Source organism: Oncorhynchus tshawytscha, linkage group LG08 (assembly GCF_018296145.1).
Source record: "Oncorhynchus tshawytscha isolate Ot180627B linkage group LG08, Otsh_v2.0, whole genome shotgun sequence".
NCBI lineage: Eukaryota > Metazoa > Chordata > Actinopteri > Salmoniformes > Salmonidae > Oncorhynchus > Oncorhynchus tshawytscha.
The window spans coordinates 43,970,968-43,993,103 of record NC_056436.1 but is presented as its reverse complement, the minus strand read 5'-3'; the positions used below and the strand labels follow the sequence as shown (position 1 = coordinate 43,993,103).

Here is a 22,136-nt window from a genome sequence, read left to right as displayed (position 1 = left end):
TCTCCCGTCATCACCAACCCACTTGTCGAGCTAGTTTGCATGCTTGGCAAAGCATGGAGTTGCAATGTTTTTATTTTTCCTCTCCTGCACTCTCACTGGTACTAGAGATGTTACATCAAAGCAGCTAACTTCAAAGCAGTGTGCTGATGTGTGTATCACTTTATCAGAAGCACGTCATCAATGAAGTCCGAAGCTTTGTTTTGATCACCTGCTTTTTCAAACTGTGTGTTGCAAAATGCGAGATCCCACTTATTTCGCCGTGGCCTTTTCTGATTTCCAGCTGCTTTCAAACACGGACCTCTACTGCACGTGTATTTACAAATATAGTTAGGATTCTGTACAAAAATAATCACCTGACTGGTATGCAACATTCAGCGATGTAAGGGTATGAGGTGGAATACTGTTGAAGGCAAACTATTTTTAAAATTTAGTATAAGCTTCTGTCTTAAGCATCCTAAATATTGCCATATATTCAGTTTCTTTTAAATAGTCAACTTGAAGGCAAAAAGGAGACGCATGATGTAAGATGCAAACCTGATATTCTATCTTATTATAAGCTACTAAAGCCAATGACTTTACCGCGGTTCCACAGTGTTTAAATGAAAATGGAGAAAAAAATACTTCTGTTAATCACACACTGCTATTTATTGCTGACCAGCAGATGTATTTAATATGCGTTGTAAACAGATAATGAAACTCTGGTTAATGAACTGTTTTTCGGAAACAATTTGGTGAAATCGCCGAAGCCTTCAGAAAGCCTTGGTTTCCCACCCCTAGGTGGTACCCTATATGGTCCTCCTTTGTACCTTTAGTTTTATGTACAGTTCATACCTCAGATAGTACCTTTCTTACATAGAGTCCACAGGTACAAAATGTGCTTTTAGAAAAGGTACATTATGTCTTCATAGGGTTCCACCACAGTGACAAAGCCATATTTTCCTATAGTAGAGGACAAAAATATGCCTCTTGTTAAGGTTTTCTTCCGTCGAAGGAGAGGAGGACCAAAATGCAGCGTGGTTATTTGTAAACATCTTTAATAAAGATGAAAAACAAACAATACAAAATCAATACCGCGAAAACCTAAACAGCCTTATCTGGTGCAAACAAACACAGAGACAGGAACAATCACCCACGAAACACTCAAAGAATATGGCTGCCTAAATATGGTTCCCAATCAGAGACAACGATAAACACCTGGCTCTGATTTAGAACCACTCCAGGCAACCATAGACTTTTATAGACAACCCCACTAACCACAATCCCATAACCTACAAAAAACCCCTAGACAAAACACACCACATAAATAACCCATTTCACACCCTGGCCTGACCAAAATAATAAAGAAAACACAAAATACTAAGACCAGGGCGTGACACCTCTACCATAGACCACTTTTAAAAGTGATGTGTAATTCCTATTGGAATCCAGCAATAGTTAGGATTTTTGAGAATGACTACCAGGAACATTGCAAGGTGACTGCCTAAGCCATTTAAACTGGAACAACCATTTCAGTTATGGGTGCACAAAAAATCCAACTTACTGATTGGATAGTTGAGAAATGTATGTTATTTATCTTTGTGTAGCATTATGCAAAAACACAGATATAAAAAAAACTATTTAAAACATCTACATGTAATTGAGCATGATTATGGTACACATTTGGCTTTTAAGGGTACCACCTCAGTGACAAAGCCATTAGTTCCATTTATTTGGCAGAAATTTACCTTTTTTAATTCAAAATATTGGCTACATAAATGTACCATTATACTCTTTATCCGCGCATTTTACTAAAAGGTACATTATGTGTATTTTGATATTTTCGATGGGACAGCCATTGTTGTTAGGATGGATCTCTCTCCTTTTCTCATTGTTTATTCTCTTTTTAATTTACCTCTACTCTTCTCCCTCTCTCCCTCCCTCCTTGATCACACCTACGTGCCCTTCTTGTTCCCTCCCTCATTCTTACTTTGTCACTTTCCCTCTACCGTTTCCTCTTCTTTCTTCCTCTTCCCATTCTCTCTTTCTTATGCTCTCTCCTTCCTCCTTATTTCTTTCTCTCTTATACTTTCCACCTTCTCCCACCGCATTCTTCCTTACCCTTCTCTCCCTTTCTCCTTCCTTACCCCTCTTTCCCTCCTCTTGCCTTCCTTTCCTCCTCTTCCCTTCCCTACACACCCTTCTCTCTTTCCTCCTTCAACAAACTCCTTCCCTCCCTACACCCCCCTCCTCACCCCCTTCTATTGCCCTTCCCTCCATCTCTCACTTCAGGTATGGGTAACCTTACCTTCCAGATCACACCCGACTCCAACAAGGACAGTGAGAGCATCCAGATGGGCCGTGACCTCAAGCTTTCATGCCACGTGGATGCGGAGCCCCAGGACAAGGTCAACTGAATAGTAATAATAATAATAATAATAGAGTATGACCTCTTTGTAATGGTCTCATAATGATGCAGACTAAATAAGTTGAGAGAATTGAGAGGGATGAACATTTTATTTAAAGAGACATATGCCTTGTTAAAATACATTATAAAAGGCTGTTACATGCTTATAACAAGTTAATTAATTCAGTAAAGTACAGTACCAGTCAAAGGTTTGGACACTCCTACTCATTCAAAGGTTTTTCTTTATTTTTTACTATTTTCTACATTGTAGAATAATAGTGAAGACATCAACACTGTGAAATGACACATGGAATCATGTAGTAACAAAAAAAGTGTTAAACATATTTTAGATTTTAGATTATTTAAAGTAAACCCTTTGCCTTGATGACAGCTTTGCACACTCTTCAGCATTCTCTCAACCAGCTGCACATGGAATGCTTTTTCAACAGTCTTGAAGGAGTTCCCATATATGCTGAGCACTTGTTGGCTGCTTTTCCTTTACTCTGCGGTCCAACTCATCCTCAATTGGGTTTAGGTTGGGTGATTGTAAAGACCAGGTCATCTGATGCAGCACCTCATCACTCGCCTTCTTGGTCAAATAGCCCTTACCCGGCCTGGAGGTGTGTTGGGTCATTGACCTGTTGAAAAACAAATGATAGTCCACCAAGTGCAAACCAGATAGGATGGCGTATCACTGCAGAGTGCTTGTGTTTCTCGGCCCAAGCAAGTCTCTTCTTATTATTGGTGTCCTTTAGTAGTGGTTTCCTTGCAGCAATTCGACAGTTGATGTTGAGATGTGTCTGTTCCTTGAACTCTGTGAAGCATTTATTTGGGCTGCAATTTCTGAGGCTGGTAACTCTAATGAATGTATCTTCTGCAGCAGAGGTAACCCTGAGTCTTCCATTCCTGTGGCGGTCCTCATGAGAGCCAGTTTCATCATAGCGCCTGATGGTTTTTGCTACTGCACTTGAAGAAACTTTAAAAGTTCTTGAAATTTTCCAAATTAAAGTACCTTCATGTCTTAAAGTAATTATGGACTCTCGTTTCTCCTTGCTTATTTGAGATGTTCTTGCTATAGTATGGACTTGGTCTTTTATCAAATCTTCTGTATACCACCCCTACCACTGTCACGCCTGCTCGAGGGCGCCAGACTTCCCAACATTACATACTCAAGCCACTTTCAGTACGCACACCTGCCTTTCCCCGTCATGCGCATCAACACTCATTGGACTCACGTGGACTCAATTACTTGTGTAATTTCCTTCCCTATATCTGTCTGTTTCATAACTCTGTTTCCTGCTTCGGGATTGTTTGTCATATGTCCTTGTTTACCCATGTGCTGATGCTGTTCCTGTCATGTTCTTTGTCCGTTCCTGAATAAATATTTGACTCCCTCTTCCCTGCTTCTCCTGTCTGCCATTGGTCCTCACAAACACATTCATTGAAATGCATTCCAGGTGACTACCTCATGAAACTAGTTTAGAGAATGCCAAGAGTATGCAAAGCTGTCATCGAGGTAAAGGGTGGCTACTTTGAAGAATCTCAAATATAAAATATATTTGGATTTGTTTAACACTTTCTTGGTTACTTCATGATTCCATATGTGTAATTTCATAGTGTTGATGTCTTCACTACTATTCCACAATGTAAAAATGTTTAAACATAAAGAAAAACCCTTGAATGAGTAGGTGTTACCAAACTTTTGACTGGTACTGTGTGTGTGTGTGTGTGTGTGTGTGTGTGTGTGTGTGGCAATATATTAACACAATTAAATAACATCTTGCTATATTATTATACTATTAGGTGAACTACACGTGGTACCAGAACGCGGTGCTCATCTACAACTCGGACAGCCTGATTGTGCTGCACAGCGACCCAGACATGGCGCCTGGTACTAGCAGTCTGGAGATCGTGGACATGAAGTTCCGCGACCAGGCCACCTACAGCTGCGTGGCCAGCTTCCCCGGGAGCACAGTGCCCGAGCTGAGGGTAGATATCAACATCACCCAGAACAGCGGTAAGGGAACTGTTCCTTTGTTCTGTTGCCATGTTCACGTGCTATTAGAGTTATTGAACGCTCCTAGTTCCAAGTGGGAAATTTCACTTTACCATCCAAGTCGGAATTACAAGTGGGAAACGCAGAGAGAATGTTGTTACCCGAGTTGCCGAGTAGTGACGTTTCACCACTGACCTTTCACCTTTTCAACCAAAAGATGACAACAAATCCATTTATGATAATTACAACCTTATCAGTAGGGATAATTTTATTTATTTGATCAGGGAATCATACTGAGACCAAGGTCTCTTTTACAGATGAATTACATAAATTACAGAAAATACACACATCAAATATAAATACAAAATGCAAGCAGAAAGAAGAACACAGTCATAAAAAGCTAACACATTCATCAGTAATAAGGTCCTCAATCAGCTTTCTGAATTACCCTGGAGGCACCAGAACATCAAATTAAAGAACATTTTGAAGAAAACTAAAAGCTGATTTCTATAACTCAGTTGAGACAAAAGCAATTTCCAGAGTTAGCCATCCCTGAGACTGGGTGTGGTACGTCATATGTCTAAAGTTTACCAATTACTTTTAGTAAAAGGGCTTTATAAATTAAAAAAAAAAAAATTCTGAGGTCTTGGCTGATATCTTTTGATTTTCCCATGATGTCAAGCAAAGAGGCATTGAGTTTGAAGGTCGACCTTGAAATACATCCACAGGTACACCTCCAATTAACTCAAATTATGTCAATTAGCCTATCAGAAGCTTCTAAAGCCATGACAACATTTTCTGGAATTTTCCAAGCTGTTAAAAGGCACAGTCAATAGTGTAACGTAAACTTCTGACCCACTGGATTGTGATACAGTGAATTAATCTGTCTGTAAACAGTTGTTAAAAAAAATTACTTGTGTCATGCACAAAGTAGATGTCCTAGCCATCTTGCCAAAACTATAGTTTGTTAACAAGAAATGTGTGGAGTGGTTGAAAAACAAGTTTTAATGACTCCAACCTAAGTGTATGTAATCTTCCGACTTCAACTGTATATATAAACACTTTAATATCCAATAAAAATGGCCTTGCTAATGTCAACATTTAACCTCACTCACTCTCCCCCTCCACCCTTCGTCCGGCTGTCATCATCTTTCTTTCTTTTTCTTTCTTTCTATAAACCCTGGTTTTCTTTTGGGCAACCCTTTCTAAAATATTTTCTTGCCCTCCTCCCTCTTCCTCTCTCTTCCACTCTTCTCTTTATCTCTCCATCTCCCTCCTCACTCCCCCCTCTCTCCCATCCCACTCCCTTCACACGCCCTCTTACACCCTTCCCCCTTTCTGCCCCCCTTCACAGTTACTCCCCCAATTTTAACGGTGCCAGAAGGGGGCCAGGAGGTGAGCGTGAGGGAGGGAGGCACCACCGACCTGGTGTGCCTGGTTGATGGCAAGCCCCGCCCACCCGTGCTTTGGTCGCGTGCCGACAAGGACCTGACCATGCCCACGGGTGAGTGGGCGGTGGAAACACGCGACGGGCGCCTCCGCCTGACCAACGTCACCCGCGACCTGATGGGTGCCTACCGCTGCCAGACGGCGCCATACAATGGCCTCAACGTCAAGCCACGTCAGGCACAGGTTCAGCTGAATGTACAATGTGAGTCGCAAAGTGCTACATTTTCCATGAGATGTCTGTTTATTGAGCTCTGGATGGAAATAAAAAGTATTTCCAAAGTGTTTCTCCTGGTCCTGGTGACCTACATTGGGGAAAAAAAGTATTTAGTCAGCCACAAATTGTGCAAGTTCTCCCAATTAAAAAGATGAGAGAGGCCTGTAATTTTCATCATAGGTACACTTCAACTATGACTGACAAAATGAGAAAAAAAATCCAGAAAATCACATTGTAGGATTTTTAATGAATTTATTTGCAAATTATGGTGGAAAATAAGTATTTGGTCACCTACAAACAAGCAAGATTTCTGGCTCTCACAAACCTGTAACTTTTTCTTTAACTTCTTGGATATAGGGGGCGCTCTTTTAATTTTTGGATAAAAAAATGTTCCCGTTTTAAACAAGATATTTTGTCACGAAAAGATGCATATAACTATGCATATAATTGACAGCTTTGGAAAGAAAACACTCTGACGTTTCCAAAACTGCAAAGATATTGTCTGTGAGTGCCACAGAACTGATGCTACAGGCGAAACCAAGATGAAATTTCAAACAGGGAGTGCCCCAGATTTTGAAGGCGCTGTGTTCCAATGTCTCCTTATATGGCCCTTATATGGTCCTTATATGGCCCTCCCCTTGGTTACATTTAGACTTCTTGGTGGTCTGCAGTAAGAGTGCTTTTGCCTGCTGTGCTTCAATAATGCTTCCATTGTGAAGCGGGCTCGTTCATAAAGTTCAAAACCCTAAAAGCCTTAGAATTCATGAAGATTTCTCTTCTCTTGGCACCATCACAAAGGCAAGCCAGAGAGCCTATTCATTAACTGTATGGTATGTGATGTTGCTTGACGCTCATGAAAATACACCTTCCCACTTTACAGTTTTGTAATTGGTGCCATTGAAGGTGTGTTGGTGTGTTTTGTTTTCGATGTGAGCTGTGCCATTGTTGAAAAGAAATGTGTACTCGTTTTCTCACCATCCTATACAGTTCACTTTAGTATGCATTATTGTGTAAATTGTGAAATAAAATAATATAAATCGGTAGATGAGGCGAACAAAACAATCCTGTCCATAGATAAACAGAGGCTCAAAGGATAGCCCTGAAACACACATTGTTCCGTTGCCTGTATTTCCCATGAAATGTGATGTGCAGTATGGTCCCCTTGATGTCCACCCAACTATACCCTTAGCCACTGAAGAATAAGGAACAGAGGAGTATTCAATTGTGTCAGCACCATGGGGCCAAACAGAATGGAAACTCTATGTGGTCCTGTCAAAAATGCAACTCATTTCTACTTTTGATGGATTGGTTGTCCGTGAATTCTTTGATTGGACTGATCATGTCAACATCATACTTTCAAAATTTTAGCTAGCAAGATAGCAGTCATCATCATGAATTAAGTCAACAATCTACTGGCAAATCCTTTTCATTCCTTGTCATATGAAGAGAAATAATGAAGAGATATTATATATAATACGTATCTGTGCTCATCGGCCATTGGACATAAACATTACAAAACAAGTTGGAAATCGCAAATTCCCCAATGAGTGGTTCAGATAAAATCAGTGGCTAACTGCAGGCATTGCAAAGCAATCCATTTCTACTATTCAGTCGACTGGGTGTGTTGTCCAAGTCTGGGATTAAGGGTATATTTTCCAAGCTTTAAAGGACATTTGCCATGCTGTCAATCCAGCATGACTTCTGCCATGCTCAAAACAACTGGAAGCTCGGAACTGGGAAATCTCAGACTTGAATGAGTACAAGACAACTGGGAACTCCCCAAAAGAACTAGCACCGACTGGGAAAATACGTTTTGAAGTTGGGAACTCGGGCCTCTTTCTCGAGCTTCGACCTTGAAATCTCTGATGTCATCATCATTCAACCTTTTTTCTGATTTCCCAGTTGTCTTGAAAGCACCATTAATCCATAGAATGCCAGCCTTTGATGACAAAATTTGATCACGAAGGACCCCTGCGCCACTGTCCTGTTGAAGTGAGCACAACAACGTGAGTCCAAAATTGTCTTGTACGCTACTGCATAAATGATGTAATATGCCAGGGAGATATGACCAGTATACTGTAGCTAAGAAAGTAATACTAAGTGTATGTTGTGTAGTAAGCTGTTAGTAACCCACGTGACTCGCCCTAATAATTGTGTCCCTTTTCCCCACATAATTTAGCCTACTGTTCTGACTTGGTGGCGCAAATGTAGCCTATAGCCTGTTTTAGAAAAATGTAATCATTGAATATTGTAGGAGCTTTCATTGTCAGCTTATATGCCCCCTTTATTTATCCTACGGTTCTGATGTGGTGTACAGGGAGAATACTGTAAGAACGGCCCAAATCAAATTTTATTTGTCACATACACATGGTTAGCAGATGTTAATGCGAGTGTAGCGAAATGCTTGTGTTTCTAGTTCCGACAATGCAGTAATAACCAACAAGTAATCTAGCTAACAATTCCAAAACTACTACCTTATAGACACAAGTGTAAGGGGATAAAGAATATGTACATAAAGATATATGAATGAGTGATGGTACAGAGCGGCATAGGCAAGATACAGTAGATGGTATTGAGTACAGTATATACATATGAGATGAGTATGTAAACAAAATGGCATAGTTAAAGTGGCTAGTGATACATGTATTACATGGCCCATGTTCTGAGTTCTGTCACTGTATATTTCAGAAGTGCTGAACAAATAGCTATATTGACTACGTCTGTCCTAACTCGCTCATTAATGTCTTAATCGAAATTACGGATTGACTCTTATCCCTTATGCCATAGTTTGTACATCTCAATTATCAGTAGAAACCACATTTGTTTAAGCAAGTCAGCCATATCAGCTATGTTTTTAAAAGGCAGTAAATGAGTCTGAATTAACTGTTTTGCTTCCAGACAAGGCTCCGCTGATAGCCAGGTGTAGCAGTGGTAAGGTGTTGGGACAGCTTTATGTAGGCCCTAACAGTTTGTGGGCACGGTTTGTTACCGTTATTGTGCAATGAATGTGTTGTTTAGTGTTGTGTAGTGACTTTGCTGGCATGCATCTAAACATTTTTTTTTTGCCCCACCAAGATTTTCCAGCTAAAATTGCCACTGGATAGGCTAGATGGGTTGTTGTTGCAGACCCCAATTCAATCCTCTCAGAGCTCCAAAAGTGCCTTGTGGATAGGGCCTTAAAGTTTGTTTGGGATTCATGGTAAAAGATATGCCCAAACTAGCTTGCTTAGCGAATGAAGCTAGTTTAGCCCCAAATGCATGCTAGCTTCAGTAAAGACTACTATGACATGGAGCTGTCATTCCAAACCCTTGCAACCCACATCCACTGTCCGTCCACATCGTAAGAAAGATACTGCTAGATTTACAAGACTGGCTAATGCAGGTGGGGCGGAAGGGCGACACCAGTCTACTTCAATGATTTATTGGAGAGAGAGAGAGAGAGAGAGAGAGAGGGATTAGAGAGAGAGACAGAAGAAGATAAAGTGTGACTGAGAGAAGATAGTTAGTGATCAAGAGAGGTAAGGAGAGAGAAATGGAAGGAGAAAAGAGAACCAGGGAGTAGGGGGAGAATAAAAAACGGAGAGGAAGAGAGAGTGAGGTAGAAGTTGCAGAACCCCTTTGCCAGGGAGCAATCGGCGCTTTGGAAACCCACGATTCCCCCTTCCTTCCCTCCCTCCCTTCCTCCTTCCCTCCACGTTTGTATTTATTTATTTGTTTATTGATTTTGTTTTGTACCCTTCATTTAGCATTTTTGATCGATACCCGGGGAAGATGCTCCTCTATAGTTATGGAACTCCCCTCTTTCTCTTCCTCCATCCTTCTCTCCTTTTCTCCTATTCCTTATTTTATACTCCCTAGTCCTCCCTCTCTTTCTAGCTCCTCTTACCATGACATGGATGTTGTTCCTTATTGCTATTCTCATCATCAATTAGGCAGCATCTCACTCTGTCTCCCTCTATCGCTCTCTCACTCTTGTCTATTGCCTTATCACCGCTCTCCCTTCTGTGTCCCTTTTGCTTTTCCTCCCTCCCTCGCTCCGTCTAGCTGACTCAATCATCTCCAGTCTCGCTCTCATTCACTCTAACACTACACTCTCTCCGTCATCCGTCTTCCTCAATCACTTTCTCTTTTCACTACACACACACACACACACACACACACACACACACACACACACACACACACACACACACACACACACACACACACACACACACCACCTTTTCTCCCTTGCACTCAATGCAGATCAATCTACCCAATCTACCCTGTCTACCATACTGTAAATGTCTGGGGACTAAGTGATATGTCTGGGTGTGTTTGTGTGTGGACTTGTGTTTGTGTTTGTAAGAGAGTGTCTGTCTGCCTTTATGTCTGTCCATCTCGCTGTCTGTCTTTCCACCCTGGTTCGAATCCAGGCTGTATCACAACCCCCCGCGATTGGAAGTCCCAAAGGGCGGCGCACAATTGGCCCAGCGTCGTCTGGGTTTGACCGGTGTAGTCCGTCATTGTAAATAAGAATTTGTTCTTAACTAACTTGCCTAGTTAAATAAAATACAACAGCTCTGGAAAAAAATTAAAGACACCTGCAAAATGATCAGTTTCTCTGGTTTTATAGGTATCTGTTTGGGTAAAATTAACATTTTTATTTTGCTCTATAAACTACAGAAAACATTTCTCCCAAATTCCAAATAAAAATAGTGTCATTTAGAACATTTATTTGCAGAAAATGACAACTGGTGAAAATAATAAAAAAGATGCAGTGTTGTCAGGTAGGTAGTTGGATGGATGGGCTATTTACAGATTGCAATTCGTTCCAGTCATTGGCAGCAGAGAACGAGAAGGAAAGGCGGCCAAAAGAGGTGTTGGCTTTGGGGATGACCAGTGAAATATACCTGCTGGAGCGCGTGTTACGGGTATGTGTTGCTATGGTGACCAGTGAGCTGAGAAAAGGCGAAGCTTTACCTAGCAAAGACTTATAGATGACCTGGAGCCAGTGGGTTTGGCGACGAATATGTAGCGTGGACCAGCCAACAAGAGTATACAAGTCGCAATGCTGGGTAGTATATGGGGCTTTGGTGACAAAATGGATGGCACTGTGAACGACTGCATCCAATTTGCTGAGTGGCGTGTTGGAGGCTATTTTGTAAATGGTACGATAGTCAGTTTTACAAGGGTATGTTTGGCAGCATGAGTGAAGGAGGCTTTTTTGCGAAATAGGAAGCTGATTCTAGATTTAATTTTGGATTGGAGATACTTAATATGAGTCTGGAAGGAGAGTTTACAGTCTAGCCAGACACCTAAGTATTTATAGTTGTCCACATATTCTAAGACAGAACCGTCCAGAGTAGTGATGCTGGTCAGGCGGGCGGGTGTGGTCAGTGATCGGTTGAAGAGCATGCATATAGTTTTTCTAGCATTTAAAGGCAGTTGGAGTCCATGGAAGGAGCGTTGTACGGCATTGAAGCTCATTTGTAGGTTTGTTAACACAGTGTCCAAAGAAGGGCCAGATGTATATAGAATGGTGTTGTCTGCGTAGAGGTGGATCAAAGATTCACCCCAGCAAGGGCGGCATCATTGATATATACCGAGAAAAGAGTTGGCCCGAGAAGTGAACCCTGTGGCACCCCCATAGAGACTGACAGAGGTCCGGACAACAGGACCACCGATTTGACACATTGAACTCTATCTGAGAAGTAGTTAGTGAACCAGGCGAGGCAGTCTGCCAATAAGAACGTGGTGATTGACAGAGTCAAACACCTTGGCCAGGTCGATGAAGAAGGCTGCACAGTACTGTCTTTTATCGATGGCAGTTATGATATCGTTTAGGACCTTGAGCGTGGCTGAGATGCACCCGTGACCAGCGGAGAAGGTACTGTGGGATTCGAAATGGTCGGTGATCTGTTTGTTCACTTGGCTTTCGAAGACTTTAGAAAGACAGGGTAGGATGGATATAGGTCTGTAACAGTTTGGATCTATAGTGTCTCCCTCTTTGAAGAGAGGGAAGACCTCGTCCGCTTTCCAATGTTTGGGAATCTCAGATAAGTGGTGGCGGATAATTTTAGGAAGAGAGTGTCCAGATTGTCTAACCCAGCAGATTTGCAGGGATCCATATTTTGCAGCTCTTTCAGTTGAACATCAGCCATCTGGATTTGGGTGAAGGAGAAGCGTTGGGGGCTTGGGCCAGTTGCTGCAGGGGGTGCAGAGCTGTTGGCCGGGGTTGGGGTAGCCAGGTTGTCGGTACCAGGTCCTTATTTATAGATAGATTGTTTCGCCCCTTCCACACCCACTTGGTGGAACTCAAAACTACAGTGCTGGTTTTTCATTATTTGGGTCCATTATGCATGAATGTGAAGACTCAACATTTTTTGTTTGCATGTCATGCCTAAATTTGTTAATCTTCTCAACCAAAATGTTATTCAAGTGGTTGGCAATATCAAAGGGTTTTGTTATGAACAAGCCATCTGTCTCAATGAAGGATGGAGCCGAGCTTGCTTTTTTGCCTAAAATTTCATTGAACCCCTTGACACATACCAACAAACAGGTGTGATCATTCTCCATGGTCCCTGTAGCATACGCACAAACCGGTGGGATTAGAACACTTATTTAGAATGTCTAGTTTTGATTGACGCAACAGTCGGTGTTTAAGCTGGCCATATTGTTCTTTCACAGAAACATTTTGTATCAAACACAGTCCTTGCAAAGTTTTTGTATGCATTGTTCAGATATTCACATAAGTAGCTACAGCATAACAGAATAATCCAAACTGAAAAATGTAGGCTACATTAGTCCTAGCTTTAACAGAGAAGAGATTGACATAACACAAGAGATCATATTTAGCTAAATCTCGGCTGACAGAAACCACAATATGAATTAGCTAATTGCAATTACAATTAATCACGTCACGGGGGAGCTCACCACTGCTCAACATAATTGTGCACAACACTTTCTAAAAATCGAAAGTAATAGCCACCATGTTTGTTTTTTTGCTTCAACCAAAGATAAGAGGAGGAGACTAGATGAGTTAGGTCTGTTAACAGTCTGCATGTTGAAGGGGGTGTGTCGTCTACGATTATTCACTTCCCTTCATTTACTTCCATTCCTTCACCTAATTTTAACATCTTTGGTCTGACAGATGTTTACGTGACACCCAGAATACAGTGTATAATGTCAACAAACATGTTGTAACACATAGCTGGCAAATAACTTAGCATTAGCTCATTATAATCAGTAGATCTTTCAAAAAGTGTTTTACACACATCACAGGTGTCATATTTGTATCCAGTACTTAAAAACACGTGAATAAAACTGTAAATACATTATATTCATATACATGCATACTGTATGCTACAGTAAACCTTCAATACGATGTACAGAAAATAAGGCACTTACTTTGATAGGAACGCACACATGTCCAAAGTTATTATTTGTAAGTAAAACAACAATGAATGCAATATGAGCGCCAGCCAGAAAATGTGCCACAGGGGAAAAAGTATATGCAAGACTGTGCAAATGTCTGCATTCTTGATCTGCGGAAACACCTTGTTTGTCCGGCTCATTATTGCCTCAAACATAAATTGTCCGCAACAGTGAAATGGGCTACTTCTATGTGAATTAATGAGGAGGCAGAACACACCTTAATTCAAACTGTTGTTAGAAAATAAAACTAGTTCTCCAAAGATTTTTACTATCATTCTTCATATAATTTGTTCCGTGGTATAGTTTCTTCTTTTTGTTTAGTTATGTGATTTCTCAATTTACTGTATGTTTGCCAGTCTGCTGTGTTGTCAGACTTATTTGCTATTGCCTTTGTCTCAACCCTCTCAGCGATCCATTGGGATTTGTCAGTTCCAACAGTCAGTTACTTGATGGGCGAGTGCCTATCCGTAACCGGAAGAAGCAGTTTCGTAAAAGTGCAGCGTCAGGATGTTCTTCATTATACACATCAGACCAACAAATATTTTTCACATCTTCGACATAGGAATCATTGCACATGATAGTTTCTACACCATTTTAGGTCCAGTCTATGTAACTTTCTTTTTTATAGATATAGCTATTATATGACAATCACTACATCCAATAGGTGTGGATAGAAGGGAACGGAACTTACCAAATAGGGAAGGGGAAAGGGGGGATATCTAGTCAGTATCTAGTCAGTTGTGCAACCGAATGCCTTCAACTGAAATGTGTCTTCCACATTTGAATCAGAGAGGTGCAGGGTGCTGCCATAATCAACATCCACGTCTTTGGCGCCCGGGGATCAGTGGGTTAACTGCCTTGCTCAGGGGCAGAAAGACCGATTTTTACCTTGTCAGCTCAGGGATTCAATCCAGCAACCTTTCTGTTACTGGCCCAATGCTGTAACCACTACGCTACCTGTCCAGCATTTCTTCCATAGAATTCGACAGAGGTCCATGCAGGCTTGACCTTTTGATTGCTATACCCTGTCAGAAAGAGTAGATTTCGGTAGCTAGGAAAAACTCCCTAGAAAGGCCATAACCTAGGAATAAACCTAGAGTGTCACGATCGTCGTAGTGAGGAGACCAAGGCGCAGCGTGATATGAATACATGTTCTGTATTTAATGAAGAAAGAACACTGAAACAAACTTACAAAACAACAAACAAACGTGACGCTAAATAATCTAAATGCACAGACACAGGTAACTAGACATAGACATAGATAATAACCCATGAAATACCCAAAGAAGATGACTGCCTAAATATGGTTCCCAATTAGAGACAATGTTGCCTCTAATTGAGAACCAATCTAGGCAACCATAGACATACATAAAAACCTAGATTGTAAACAACCCCATAAACCTATAAAACCCGTAGACAGTACAAAAACACATACATCACCCATGTCACACCCTGACCTAACCAAAATATATAAAGAAAACAAAGAATACTCAGGTCAGGGCGTGACATAGAGAGGAACCAGGCTATGTGGGGTGACCAGTCCTCTTCTGGCTGTGCCGGGTGGAGATTATAACTGAACATGGCCAAGATGTTCAAATGTTCATAAATGACCAGCATGGTCAAATAATAATAATCACAGGCAGAACAGTTGAAACTGGAGCAGCAGCATGGCCAGGTGTACTGGGGACAGCAAGGAGTCATCATGCCAGGTAGTCCTGAGGCATGGTCCTAGGGCTCAGGTCCTCCGAGAGAGAAAGAAAGAGAGAATTAGAGAAAGCATACTTAAATTCACACAGGACACCGGATAGGACAGGAGAAGTACTCCAGATATAACAAATGACCCTAGCCCCCCGACACATAAATACTGGAGGCTGAGACAGGAGGGGTCAGGAGACACTGTGGCCCCATCCGATGATACCCCCGGACAGGGCCAAACAGGAAAGATATAACCCCACCCCCTTTTCCAAAGCACAGCCCGCACACCACTAGAGGGATATCTTCAACCACCAACTTACCATCCTGAGACAAGGCCGAGCATAGCCCACAAAGATCTCCGCCACGGCACAACCCAAGGGGGGGCACCAACCCAGACAGGAAGATCACTTCAGTGACTCAACCCACTCAAGTGACGCACCCCTCCTAGGGACGGCATGAAAGAGCACCAGTAAGCCAGTGAGTCAGCCCCTGTAATAGGGTTAGAGGCAGAGAATCCCAGTGGAAAGAGGGGAACCGGCAAGGCAGAGACAGCAATGGCGGTTCGTTGCTCCAGAGCCTTTCTGTTCACCTTCACACTCCTGGGCCAGACTACACTCAATCATATGACCCACTGAAGAGATGAGTCTTCAGTAAAGACTTAAAGGTTGAGACGGAGTTTGCGTCTCTCACATGGGTAGGCAGACCATTCCATAAAAACAGAGCTCTATAGGAGAAAGGAGAAAGCCCTGCCTCCAGCTGTTTGCTTAGAAATTCTAAGGACAATTAGGAGGCCTGCGTCTTGTGACCGTAGCGTACGTGTAGGTATGTACGGCAGGACCAAATCAGACAGATAGGTAGGAGCAAGCCCATGTAATGCTTTGTAGGTTAGCAGTAAAACCTTGAAATCAGCCCTTGCCTTGACAGGAAGCCAGTATAGGGAAGCTAGCACTGGAGTAATATGATAAAATTTTGGGGTTCTAGTCAGGATTCTAGCAGCCGTATTTAGCACTAACTGAAGTTTATTTAGTGTTTTATCCGGGTAGCCGGAAAGTAGAGCATTGCAGTAGTCTGACCTAGAAGTAACAAAAGCATAAATACATTTTTCTACATCATTTTTGGACAGAAAGTTATGGCCACCAGACTATTTACATTGACACCCCTTCTCCATTTGTTTTGAACACTGCTGCTACTCACTGTTTATTATCTCTACGTAGTCATTTCACCCCTACCTACATGTACAAATTACCTCAACTAACCTGTACCCCCGCACACTGACTTGGTACCAGTACCCCCTGTATATAGCCTCGTTATTGTTATTTTATTGTGTTTGTTTTTATATTTTTTTACTTTAGTTTATTTGGTAAATCTTTTCTTAACTCTTCTTGAACTACACTGTTGGTTAATAAGGGCTTGTAAGTAAGCATGTCACGGTAAGGTGTACACTTGTTGTATTCGGCACTTGTGATTTGATGAATTTCACCACTCACTGCAAGTCCTCATGCTTCAGGTCTAACCTGTGCTTGCTTGGGCCAGCTCTCTTTTTGATGGGAGGCATTAGACCATTCTCCTTGTACGACTGGTAGAGGAGAGTCAGGTGTGTTCTACTAATGCTGAAAGACAAATTCCAGACACAAATATTTTTGAAATATTATACAATAAATAGCCGTAGTCACTGTCAGACACACCTGGCTATCGTGATGTGTCATGGAATCACCTGGCAAAGTGGAGTCTTTTGTTTAGCAAAACAATTAACCATAATCCTAATCCATAGAGTGCTAGCAATACAAACTGATTGTCATAGCTAGTTAAAGTAAATAGGTTCAATGTTAGCTGGTTAGGTAGCTAACATTAGGCTATTGTCGCGCCCTGATCTGTTTCACCTGTTCCTGTGATTGTTTCCACCCCTCCAGGTGTCGCTTATTTTCCCCAGTGTATTTCTCCCTGTGTTTCCTGTCTCTCTGTGCCAGTTTGTCTTGTATGTTTAGTCAAGTCAACCAGTGTGTTTTTTGATATTCTCCTTTTTCTAGCCCTCCCGGTTTTGACCCTTGCCTGTTTCTGGACGAGCCTGTCTGCTACTCTGTACCTCCTGGAATCTGTTCTGGTTTTGACCTTTTTGCCTGTCCACGACCATTTTTCTTGCCTACCCCTTTAAATTATTAAACATTGTAAGACTCCAACCATCTGCCTCCTGTGTCTGTATCTGGGTCTCTCCTTGTGCCCTAACTTGTTATGGCTGCAATACCAATGCCGGGATCGATATGACAACTAGAGAGGGCGCCAAATTCAAACAACAGAAATCTCATAATTACAATTCCTAAAACATACATGTGTCTTATATCATTTTAAAGGTAATCTTGTTGTTAATCCCACCAAAGTGTCTGATTTCAAATAGGCTTTTCAGTGAAAGCACTACAAACGATTATGTTAGGTCTCCACTAAACAACAATAAGCACAGCCATTTTCCAGCAAAATATAGCATTCACAAAAAGCTGAAATAAAGATACAATTAATCACTAACCTTGAATTATCTTCATCAGATGACACTCATAGGACTTCATGTTTCACAATACATCATGTTTTGTTTGATAAAGTTCATATTTATATAAAAAATCTGAGTTTACATTGGTTTATTAGATGTACTTGTTCCAAAAACTTCAAGTGATTTTGCATAGCCACATCGTTTCAACAGAAATACTCATCATAAATGTAGATGATAATACAAGTTATACACGTGGAATTATAGATATACCTCTCCTTAATGCAACCGCTGTGTCAGATTTCAAAGAAAGTTTATGGAAAAAGCAACACATGCAATAATCTGAGACGGCGCTCAGAACAGTAGCCAAATTAGCCGCCATGTTGGAATGAACGGAAACCAGAAAATACATATTAAATGTTTCCTTACCTTTTGATGAACTTCATCAGAATGCAGTCCTAGGAATCCCAGGTCCACAATAAATGCTTGATTTGTTCGAAAATGTCTGTTATTTATGTCCAATTAGCTACTTTGGTTAGCTCGTTTGGTAAACAATTCCAAAGTCACAAAGCGCGTCCACTATAACGTGACGAAATGTCCAAAAGTTCCGTAACAGTCAGTAGAAACATGTCAAACGATGTACTGAATCAATCTTTAGAATGTTGTTTACATATATATTGAATTAACGTTCCAACCAGAGAATTAGAATGACTTCAGATGAGCGATGGAACGCAGGTCCTTCATCTGTGAACGCGCATAGTGAATGCATGGTCAACTCGAGGCAGTGGTGACTATTTCGGGTGTCATTCGACCCCCCTTCACATGAGAGTCATCAGACAAAGTTCTATTGACTGTTGACATCTAGTGTAAGGCGTAGGAAGTGACAACTCATCCATATCTCGCTGTAATTTCAATGAAACTTTGTAAATTCATTAGTTATTCTGCGCTCTGGTACACAGTTGGTGCAGTGATGTTCTATTGAAATGGATGCTTGCATATTCTAGTCTTTTGTTCAGTTTCAATAAGCGATACATAAAAAAGCCGCGTTAGACAGGATTACCCTACACATACTGACCAGCTCAAATACACAGAAGTGTGCTATATGGCAGACCAATCCATACTCATCTCATTGCATGTCCAGCCCACTCATTATCTCAGCCAATCATGGTTAGTGGGAAGGTTGCTGACTTTTTCTGTGGCGTAACCAACTAGGCTCATAATTTAACAATTTATTCATATTTACAGATGGCATACAAATTTGTTATCGCCATTTCTGCAAAAAAGTTTACGTTCAAACAGCTCTCCTGTGAATTAGTGACCCGCCAACATATGCCTAGTTTCCTGAAACAGGTCACATTTAAAGTTTAAGACTTGCTGCCACTCTGTTCTCTGTACATTTTCAATTGATGGGGCACCATAAAGACATACGAGTGAAATTTGTACAGCATTCTCACTCACGGGTGCAATAAATACAGCATATTTCAAGGCATACCTCAAAATATGGTAATAAGCCAGAAACAACAATAGCATGCACCCACTAGTGGTCAAAAGGTTTTTGGCGCTTCAAAATGACTGTAAGGAACTATATTCTGTGGGGTGAAATTACAGTACCAATGAAAATACTGCAATTCTTTCCCCAGCCCACAGCATTTTCCCACAATGCACCATCATTTAAACCAGTATGCTGCAGTAAAATGTTTCAGAGTATTTTACTGTTGATCATGCCAAAAATTACTCTGTATAATTTACAGTTTTCTGTTACAGCGCACTGCTGTGAGGCTGGGGTTTTAGCCCACATAATGTATTTATTATCATTAATACATCTCTCCCTCCCTCTCTATCTTCCAATATTGATATTTCTCTCCTTTAAAAACTTCTTAAGGTATAGGGGACACTTGCGTCCCACTTGGCCAAAAGCCAGGGAAAATGCAGCGCGGCAAATTCAAATAAAATGATATAAAAATCGTACTTTCATTAAATCACACGTAAGATACTAAATTAAAGCTACACTCGTTTTGAATCCAGCCAACATGTCAGATTTTTTAAAAGGCTTTTCGGCGATAGCATAAGAATGTATTATCTGATGATTGCACAACGGTAAACAAAGAGGGTAACATATTTCAACCCTGCAGGCGCTACACAAAACACAGAAATAAAATATAAAACATGCCTTACCTTTGACGAGCTTCTTTTGTTGGCACTCCAATATGTCCCATAAACATCACAATTGGTCCTTTTGTTCGATTAATTCCGTCCATATATATCCAAAATGTCCATTTATTTGGCACATTTGACCCAGAAAAAAACAGCTTCCAAATTGCGCAACGTCACAACAAAATATTTCAAAAGTTGCCTGTAAACTTTGCCAAAACATTTCAACCTACTTTTGTAATACAACTTTAGGTATTTTTAAACGTTAATAATCGATCAAATTGAAGATGGGTCTATCTGTGTTCAATACAGGAAGACAACAAACCAAGCTACTTTTCAAGTCTTGCGCAACTCTCAACAGTGTTACGCAGTTCCTAGATGGCCGTACTTCTTCATTGCACAAATGAATAACCTCAACCTCAACCTTGAATATGTGGACATCTATAAGTACCTAGGTGTCTGGCTAGACTGCAAACTCTCCTTCCAGACTCATATCAAACACCTCCAATCAAAAATCAAATCAAGAGTCGGCTTTCTATTCCGCAACAAAGCCTCCTTCACTCACGCCGCCAAGCTTACCCTAGTAAAACTGACTATCCTACCAATCCTCGACTTCGGCGATGTCATCTACAAAATGGCTTCCAACACTCTACTCAGCAAACTGGATGCAGTATATCACAGTGCCATCCGTTTTGTCACTAAAGCACCTTATACCACCCACCACTGCGACTTGTATGCTCTAGTCGGCTGGCCCTCGCTACATATTCGTCGCCAGACCCACTGGCTCCAGGTCATCTACAAGTCCATGCTAGGTAAAGCTCCGCCTTATCTCAGTTCACTGGTCACGATGGCAACACCCATCCGTAGCACGCGCTCCAGCAGGTGTATCTCACTGATCATCCCTAAAGCCAACACCTCATTTGGCCGCCTTTCGTTCCAGTACTCTGCTGCCTGTGACTGGAACGAAGTTGGAGACTTTTATCTCCCTCACCAACTTCAAACATCAGCTATCTGAGCAGCTAACCGATCGCTGCAGCTGTACATAGTCTATTGGTAAATAGCCCACCCATTTTCACCTACCTCATCCCCATACTGTTTTTATTTATTTACTTTTCTGCTCTTTTGCACACCAATATCTCTACCTGTACATGACCATCTGATCATATATCACTCCAGTGTTAATCTGCAAAATTGTAACTATTCGTCTACCTCCTCATGCCTTTTGCACACATTGTACATTGTATATAGACTCCCCCTTTGTTTTCTACTGTGTTATTGACTTGTTAATTTGTTTATTCCATGTGTAACTCTGTGTTGTCTGCTCACACTGCTATGCTTTATCTTGGCCAGGTCGCAGTTGTAAATGAGAACTTGTTCTCAACTAGCCTACCTGGTTAAATAAAGGTGAAATAAAATAAAATAAAACCAAATTCTAAAGACTGGTGACATCCAGTGGAAGCGGTAGGAACTGAAAACAAGTTCCCAATGAGAACTCACTGAACAGACAGACCTCAAAAAACAACCATTCTGAACGGTTAGTCCTCGGGGTTTTGCCTGCTACATAAGTTCTGTTAAACTCACAGACATAATTCGAACAGTTTTAGAAACTTCAGAGTGTTTACCAGCCAAATCTACTAATAATATGCATACCTTATATTCTTGGCAGGAGTAGCAGGAAGTTGAAATTGGGAACGCTATTTATCCAAAAGTGAAAATGCTGCCCCCTATACCTTAAGCAGTTAAACCTAGGAGAGGAGCTGCTTCTACTACTAGACTATGTGGGGACACTTTATTTGAAGGGTACCTACATAAGGAAATCATAACCTGTTTATAACGCATACATAATCAAATCATTAACACCATTTTTTCTCCCTACACTCAGATGCTCCAGTCCTGGACCCGGTTTTCCAGGATGTTCGCTCGCCCAACTACCAGTTTGTAACCCTGCGCTGCATCATTCAGAAGTCCAACCCGCCACACATGGCCAGCATCCAATGGACGCGAAACGGCGAGCCCCTGACCTCCCTGACCCCAAACCCCCAGGAGAACCCGCAGCTGAAATTCAAATTGGACCCCAGCAACAACGGCACGTACAAGTGCCGTGTCAACAACGGCGTGGGCTCTTCTACCTGCACCTTCAACATCTCATGTGAGTACCAGAAGCTGCTGAAGTTTCTGGTGGGGTTGTGGTCAATTCCATTTAAATTCAATCAATTCGGGATGTCAATTGGATTTTCCATATACTTCCTGAATGGGCTAAATTGAAATGGAATTGTCCCAGGTTACTGGAAATTGATTTGTTTCCTGTTTCCTTGTTTCCTGGTTTCATTTCATACATTAGCACATTGACTTGACT

The 22,136-nt window shown here is 41.4% G+C and overlaps 1 protein-coding gene across 1 annotated transcript in view; it reads left to right on the top strand.

The window, feature by feature from the left end:
* LOC112255718 (MAM domain-containing glycosylphosphatidylinositol anchor protein 1-like) overlaps positions 1-22,136 on the top strand; it is a 243,728-nt gene that overhangs the window by 114,087 nt on the left and 107,505 nt on the right. Inside the window, exons 7-10 of the mRNA XM_042326290.1 lie at positions 2,269-2,384; positions 4,187-4,400; positions 5,734-6,030; positions 21,663-21,929. Coding sequence (XP_042182224.1) covers positions 2,269-2,384; positions 4,187-4,400; positions 5,734-6,030; positions 21,663-21,929 — 894 coding nt within the window. The remainder of the gene's footprint in view (positions 1-2,268; positions 2,385-4,186; positions 4,401-5,733; positions 6,031-21,662; positions 21,930-22,136) is intronic.